This window comes from Phragmites australis, chromosome 22 (assembly GCF_958298935.1).
Source record: "Phragmites australis chromosome 22, lpPhrAust1.1, whole genome shotgun sequence".
NCBI classification, from domain to species: domain Eukaryota; kingdom Viridiplantae; phylum Streptophyta; class Magnoliopsida; order Poales; family Poaceae; genus Phragmites; species Phragmites australis.
The window spans coordinates 20,969,097-20,977,378 of NC_084942.1; the positions used below are offsets into that span (position 1 = coordinate 20,969,097).

General features: G+C 37.5%; 1 protein-coding gene across 1 annotated transcript; it reads left to right on the top strand.

Annotated features, from left to right (window-relative positions):
- Window positions 1-853: 853 nt before the first annotated feature.
- Window positions 854-5,730, top strand: LOC133904602 (uncharacterized). Its single transcript, XM_062346080.1, has 10 exons — window positions 854-871; window positions 3,021-3,101; window positions 3,343-3,405; window positions 3,505-3,684; window positions 3,793-3,934; window positions 4,051-4,158; window positions 4,266-4,522; window positions 4,666-4,734; window positions 5,183-5,517; window positions 5,610-5,730. Exons 1-10 carry the CDS (start codon window positions 854-856, stop codon window positions 5,728-5,730), a joined length of 1,374 nt encoding a protein of 457 aa, XP_062202064.1.
- Window positions 5,731-8,282: the final 2,552 nt, after the last annotated feature.

Sequence of the window (8,282 nt, forward strand, 5' to 3'; positions counted from 1 at the left end):
AAGGGATAAGGCCAGCTGGGCCATTTTGCCTGTGCGGCTCAGAGAGAGGCGGAGGAGACCGGAGTGAGGGGCGGCGGCGGCGCTGGAGGGAGAAGGGGAGCGGCCGGGGAGAGAGTAGAAGCTGGCCGGAGAGGAGAGGGAGGCGGTGGCGGAACTCGCCGGCGACGGCACACGGCGGAGCTGCGCGGCACGCGCCGGTGGAGATGGTGGCGCCGGAGAGGGAGGAGGAGCCGGAGATGTGAGGCCGGCGGAGAGAGAGGACGCCGGGGGGGGGGGGGTTGAGGCTGGAGCTCGCCGGAGGGATGGTGGCCGGCCGAGGCAAAGTAGGCGGCACGGCGCACGCGGGCGGCGGCTGTGCGCAGCGCGGCGCGGCTGGGCGCGGCGAGGCAGCGCGCGCGGCGCGCGGACGGCAGCACAGGTGGCGCGACCGTGGGAGGAAGAGGGGAGGCCGGAGGTGCGGTGGAGCTGCAGTCCAACCGGTGGCGCGAGGTGACGGCTCGGCCACGACGGAACGGCGGCCAGAGGGGCTACGGCGCGACGAGAGGTGCGGGTTGGCGAGGCAGGAGGCGGCACGTCGGCGCGGCGCGGGAGGGAGAGCAGTGGAAAGGGAGGCGGGCTCACCGTGACGAACGGCGACGGCGCGTGGGTGGCACGGCACGGCTGGGTCGGTGCGGCCGGCTGGAGTCGAGGTGGGCCACGGCGGCTCGGTGTGAGCGGCTTGACGCCGTGGCGGGCTCGGTTCGGCGGGGTGGCGCACTGGCTGGACGTGGCCGAGCGGCCGAGACGGCGCCGAGGAGCTGAGCACGGCGGTGCGGGAGGACGCACGGGTGCGAAGAGGAGAGGCAGAGGAGCCATGGTTGAGCACCTGTGTGTATGTATGCTTGTGTGTATGAATGCTCGTGTGAGAGAAGAGCAAGGAAGGTGCTGCTGCTGTGCTTTGTGTATGCATGTATGTGCAGGTGCAGAGATGTGCTGCTGTGTGGTGTATGTATGCTTGTGGTGGTCGGTTGCTTGCATGAGAAGGCTTGAGAGGAGGATGAGCTTGGCCGATTGGCTTTTGCTGCTCGGTGGAGATCAGGGAGCAGGCCGGTACGGGAGCACGGCATGGGCTGATGGTGGCCGGCGCAGTGTGCCAGGGAAGGGAGAGAGAGCACAGAGGGAGGGGATGGGCATGAGAAGAACAGAGAGAGAGGGAAAGATCTGAGAGAGGGAGAGATGGTGAGAGATATTTGTGTATTTGAATTGCAAAAGATGTATTTGAATTTGTAAATGAAATGTGTGATAATTCAAATAGATGTATTTGAATTGTATTTGTATTTGCAAGGAATCAAATTGAATAGTTTGAATTAGTAATAGGATTTGGAAATATTCAAATTGAGATTGAGTGATTCAATTTGAATGCAATTGAATCGAATGGATTTGGATTAGGAAATTACCGAGAAGAACTAGAATAGATTCGAACTGAGAAGCATACAACACTCGAATCGCCACACAAAAAACCATAAGAACAATAAACCAAAATGCATATGCTCAATTTATGCAACGATTAATTTAGAAATTAACTTAGTGATCTTTGGAATACTTGTCCAAAATAATATATTTGAATATATACATACAAGTATATATACATCAAATATATACTTCCTTGGTTTTATACTAGTTTAATAATTAGAAAAAGTTTTAATTTGGAGCGAATTTTTGCTATATTTTTATATGCTAAAATTCAGGGTGTTACATCGTGCACCCGAACCCCTTCAGCACCGGTGAATACAAGGTTTGATTTGTGTGGTTTACACCGATTTTGTACTTGATCTACCCATTTATCTGTCATTTCACTGATTCTACCACCGTTTGTTTCGATTCTTCCTATGTTCTACGGTTTGATTTGCGAAGCAAAGAAGTGACACACTTCCTACCACGTCGTGCACCTGAACCCCTTCAGCACTGGTGAGTATAAGGGGTTGATTCGAGTGATCTACACCGATTTGGTACTTGATCTACTCATCTTGTCTGTCATTTCACTGATGTAACCGTCATTTTTTTATTCTTGATATATGCTAGGGTTTTATTTGCGAAGAAGATTTGAGATTTGTAAGAGGAATAAGGTTTGGCTTTTGCTCTTGTGATTTCTATTGTATCGCGGCTGGTTTTGAGTTTAAATGTCTAGGTTTGATATTTTTTTAGTCATTTATGATTGATTCAAAGGATCATTTCTTGTTGTTATTTGTGTTTCCAGTCCGTTTAGACGTGTTGAAGCAGGGAGTGTTGTTGAGGAATCTAGCAGTCTCTTTTTCTCAGGTCTTTTGTTTTGAGCGGTGAGTATTGTGCTTCTATTACATGTAAATTGAAGAGACCAAAATGTTTAGTAAACAGGTGTACTTACCATTTATATGTTCAACATGCAATATTCAACAACCTTTTAATTTGACCTGTTGAAACACAAGCCTAGTTCTTCTATGTGTTCAATATTGCGCTAGCTGAAATTAAGCATTATTCAGCAGGCTTGTTTTGCATAGTTTTGTTATTGATTTATAGCATGGACTCTTTTCTCTTCTTTTTTTGTCTGCATGTTTGATCCTAGTTTATCGGTCTCTATTATGATTATATGTGTTCTAGGTTTCATCAGTAATGGTATTTTGTTTCATAAGTTCTTAGGGTGATATTTAACCTTATACAGGGATATCTTGCATGAAATTTGTAAAACACTTAGTGTGCAGCCTAGGGAGGTGGGTTTTGTACATTGTATTTGTTTTATGTGATGTCATCATAGGTGTTGAGTTGTAGGTCTAGTGTTTTTGTGTGGTGTTATGTAAACTCTATCTGCCTTTCTTTTTTAAGTACTAGTGTTTTCATGTATGAACCTTTTGGGGTATGAATGATAATATATATTGGCACTTTTTGTATGAGTTCTTTTTTCTTTTTTCATTATTTTTTTATTATCGGCTATTTTTATGTGATTGTTAATTATATATTTAGTGTTATGTTTCTATTTTTTATGTGCTGTTTTTGCTTTTTTGTAGATGGCTCTTGGCCGTATTTCATTCGATCTAAACAATGACGTGTTATGTGATGATAGGAGCAAGCCTCCAAATTTGGTTGATGTATGTTCCTTATTTTTTGATAGGTTGTTATGCTTTAGTTTTGCTTCATTGCTACTATTAACTTCTTTTTTATTGGTCTCAAGTAAACAAACTAGGTGATGACACTGAACTAGATAATGGTATTTTTGAGCTATATAAGAGATGGGTAATTTGTGTGTTTAATCTATTATACATTTTTATTTGTATGATTCATGTATGATTTTATTTTTCTCATAATTTATTTAATTCTATTTTCTTTTAGAAAGTGAAGAATCTGAAAAGGAAGTTGAACATTGTTGAATTGAATGATTTGAATCAATTCAAGGTATGTGTTTTAATCATTTTTCATCATTATCCGCTTTGTTCTTTTTTGTTAGTTTTATTTCTCAAATGGTTAATTTGTGAATTTTCTGTTTCTATGCAGCTGAAAATGGTTGGAAATGATGAAGGACTTGATAATGGTCATCATCGATCCCCTATTCTTTTATCTGATTACATAAATTGTGGTCACGCCAATTGCAATGAATGTTCCACGTATGGTAGATCTGCGTCTAATTTCAAATCTACGCTTGAGAGGTCTTATGGGAATATTTTGCCTTTGCAGGTTATTATCATTTTTTTCTACACATTTTGTTTTTGTGGTTCATGATTATATTTTTATGTTAGCTGCTTGTTATTCTCATTCTTATTTTGCTGCTTATTGTTTTTTTAGGTTAGGGTGGGCATTTGTGAATTGTTTGTCAACCATTGCATGCAATTATCATGCAATCAGCAAAAGATATGTGAGAAATTGATTTTTGACATTCTGAAGTTGCTTGATAATGTCTTACATTCAAGTATCAAAGGTGTGGGAGGTACTGCATTGAACAACCTTTTTATGTGTTTTTTTATATTTTGTTTTTATGTTCTGTTCTTTTTTTACATATACATAGTACTATCCCTTTTTGATACGCATTGGTGAATTTTTTAGGTCATTTTGATAAGGCGAACAATCATGATGATCATGAGGGTACAATTTTTTATGCCACGAATATGCCTCAAGGTTCTAGCATTGGGATTAATAAAATGACTAATAATGGTTAGCATTGGTTGTGTTATTATGTTTTTTATTTTCTGTATTTTGTGTTTTTTCTGATTACTGTATTAATTCTTGATTATAATCTCTTGTTTTTTTTTCATTTGTAGGGGATGGAAAGTGTTTGATGGACAAGAAAAATATGGATCATTTAAATTGCAAAATGAAAGTCTCTCTTCTTGATGTGAGGGATTCTTTTTGTTACAAAGGAGCAGCAAAATTGCGTCCTTCGCAGCTTGCAGAAGCATTTTTGGGTGTGCGTAATGTTGATTATGTTCCAGACACCTTCTCCCCAACGCCTCCCTTGAAGTCAATGTTGCCACCGTGCTTCAAGCATAATATTGGACCCACAAAATCTTCTACAACGGTAATATGTATCTAATGGTTCTTTTTTGTGTTATGTTATTTATTTAGATATATAGTTGTATGTTCTTTTTTTTGTTGTGTTTACTATTTTTTCAGGTTGATGAAAATGTTATCACCATTGATGTTATTGATGATGATTGTCAGATTTCCGATTGCGGTACTGCGAAGACTCCTCAAAGCTTCATTGTTAAAAATTCTTCAGCAACAACCAATGTATGTTTGATTCTTTATCGAGTTATATGTGTTTTTTTCTTTTTGCTTATATGTGTGGACCTCTCTCTCTTTGCATGTCTATGTGGCTCTATTTTGTTATTTACTCTCTCTCTATATATATTTCTCTTTTATCTATGTCTCTCTTTCTCTCGCTGTATATATTTTAGTGCTCGTTTTGTGGCAGTCTCAGCCCCTTATTTTCCACTTATGTAGTTTGTATATCTTTAAAGTTGTAGTAGATAAAGCACAATTGTTGCTTCCACTTACATAGTTTGTATTGCGAGTTATGTGGTCTTAGATGAATATTGTTCTTCTATGTTACATAGTGTGCTTCTTTTGTGAGTTATTTGTGTTGTGAGTTACGCAGTGTAGTGCGTGCTTTGTTTGTTAAGTCCAGTTGTGCTTCTTTTGTGAGTTTTTTTTTTCTTATATGTGTTTACTAATGCAGGTATCTCATGAAATTAAAATTATGGGGGAGAGGAAATTTAATGAGAAGTTTAGGAGCATGTGCAAAAAATCTGACAAAATGTATGACAACTTGATGTCCCTTAAGCATAGTTATCGCCGTGACAGTAGGGGTATCAATGAAGCTCAGGTTGTTAATGACAATGTTGGAGCTAACTGTTCTATTATCAACGAGCGATATTGCCCCATACAGAAATCCACACCACCTGCTGTCTCTATTGAGCAGTTCAATAACAGCTCAAAGTTTTGTGTCATTAGGCAAGAGATTATGTACTACATGGCTGTTTGCAGGCTCTCAAGCAGCAAAACCCACCATGAGTATGTACCTGCTTTCTTTTGTACTTTTTCTCTCTCTCTGTATAATTTTTTGTTTATTATACTTATTCTTATTTCTACTTCCCAAACTGTAGCTTTTATTGTGTTGATATTGGTGGTTGTCATGTGAAGTTCAGTTCTCTTGGCCATTCTATGGTTGCTGTTGGAAAAGTTGGTTCTTTTGTTATGAATGTGTTATGCAGAAAGTTTTTTTAGACGAGCGACCCACAACATCAAAGAAACATTACTTCTTTTCTAGTGTTGGTGTAAGTACATAACCGTACAAAAGTATACAATATCTAGCTTCCCCTTATGTTGTTTAACTTACGTATTTTTCTGCATGATGTTTTAATGAAGGACACTTTAGATTTTTCTTATGTTCAAAAGTGTTTTGATGGTGCTGCGTCAATCATGCCTTTGCCTATTGTAAACATGGTATATCTATTGTTTTATTTTTTTTCTTTCCATTTCCTTACATTTTTTTAGAATTGAATGTTCTTTGTGTAATTGTTCAATTTCTGCATCATTTTTTTCAGCTTTTCTTCCCTATATGCTATGATGATCACTGGTTTATTTTCATTGTTGATTTGCAAAACAAGCTATTTTTGTTCCTGGATTCTATCTTTTCAAAGACTGATGAATACCAAATATTTGCACAAAGGAAGCTCGTAATGTGTAATGAAAAGAAACATGATATATTTATATCTTTGTGTCTATTTGTCTCTCTGTGTGCGTATATCTCTTTATCTCTCTTTTTATATTTTTTTTCTATATATGTATATTTCTATTTATTTCTCTTTTTCTATGCTATAAATTTGTATATCTATCTATATATCTGTCTATATAACTGTATATATATATATATATGTGTATATATATATATCTGTATTTATGTCTATGCTTGTATTTATGTTTTTCTCTCTATATTTCTATTTCTCTCTCTCTCACTATATCCTTCTCTGTATCTATGTTTATCATTCTCTATGCATTTTTCTACATATATCTCTTTATCTGTCTTTCTATCTCTTTCTATGTCTTTGTAATTGTGTATCTATTTCTGTATATCTTTCTTTTTTTCTCTCTCTCTATCTCTGTCTCTTTCTGTCTTTTTCTCTATCTCTTTTTCTCTATATGTATATTTATGTATCTATCTCTCTCTGTCTCGCTCTATTACTCTATGTTTCTCTCTGTCTCTCTTTCTCTTTGAATGTATATCTCTTTCTCTCTGTGTCTTTATATTTTGATTCTGTCAATAGGTGTCTCTCTTTGTCTGTTTCTCTCCCCTCTCTCTCTCTCTATTTTTGTTTCTCTATCTTTTTTATTTATGCTTGTTTGTGTATGTGTGTATGTGTTTGTCTGTGTGTATATCTCGTGTCTCTTTTGATTCTGTAAATGTGTCCCTTTTTATGTTGCACAAGTTTGTTTTGTTTCTTCTTGTTTTATCTCTTTTTTTTTTGCTGTATATCTATGTATGCCTCTGTTTTATCTCTACGTTTGCCTACAGATGTGTGTGTGTATATATATATTATATCTATGTTTCTCTCTATTTCTTTATATGTATTCACTCTCTCTATATATATGTGGGGGGGGGGGGGCAGGAGTTTGGTTGTGTTGAAATGCCTTTTCACCATTTCAAGATCGGTTATCATCATGTCCCAAAACAAATCAACACGTAAATGTTTCATTTTTTGCGATTTGTGTCCTTTTTGTCTTTATGACATATTTCTATTTTTATATTTGTTTTTATTGTTTCAGTGTTGATTGCGGTATTTTTGTGATCAAGTTTATGGAACTTTGGAGGTTTGGAGCGAAACTTGTTGATGATTTCTCTCAGGATGACATTCGAAACATTTGCGTACAAATTGTTAATGATTTGTTGTTTATCGAGCACAATACTCCTAACACAGGCATAGTCAAGAACTACTATGGTCTGGTTAGTTTTTTTTTACTTGTTTTAAAATTGTCTTTTTTACAACTTTTTGTTCTATTTGTGCAGTACTTATTGTTTTTTCATCTAGTCTGACCATTCAGTCTATCTGAATATGTTCTAAATTTGATGACTCCATGGATGTCTCTTCATGCTTGTATTGCTTTGTTGCTTTTTATCTCCTTCATCTGCATATGTTGTCAGATTTTTTTTTGACATGTTATTTTAGAAAGAAACTACATATATGTATATTCCTTTACCTTGCTTACTTGTTTTCTATTTTTGTTGTCTCATCATCCTTCTTATCTTGTTGTACGCCAAATTCCTATTTTTTTTAGGTTGCATGTTGCTGTATTATGACATGATCCTCTGCAATGTTTACAATCATATTTTTGTTTCTTTTTTTTATTTGCTCTACAAGTGGCACTATTCTTTTGTTTGATGTCTGGGGTCTTCCTTTTGTCCGTGCCACATCTGGATTCTTCAGTTGTTTTGTTGTGCTTGATTGAATTTGTTGCATGTTGTTCTGCATAACTGCACTCCCCTAAAATTGTGTGTTTGATACTGCTTCTTTATTAGGTTCAGTTTGATCATTCATTGTCTCCATTTCTTCTTTTATTCTTTCAAACTTTGCCTTAAGGTATTTGTACTTACTTCTATTTTTTATCCTTCTGAATTTAGATCTACTGACAGCTTTGACAGTGTATTGAATCTAAGTATAGCAGTTTCTACTGGTATGCTCTTTCCACTACTGCTATTTATCTTACTCTCTTTTTTCCTCCACCTATTGATTATATATTTATATGGTATCTTACTTATGTCATTCCTCATCATCACTTTG

Excerpts from the sequence above, each read along its gene's own strand:
- LOC133904602 (XM_062346080.1), top strand. Across the intron at positions 3,406-3,504 it reads ATGATTTGAATCAATTCAAG|CTGAAAATGGTTGGAAATGA; the intron begins GTATGTGTTTTA and ends GTTTCTATGCAG. Across the intron at positions 5,518-5,609 it reads AGCAGCAAAACCCACCATGA|CTTTTATTGTGTTGATATTG; the intron begins GTATGTACCTGC and ends CCCAAACTGTAG.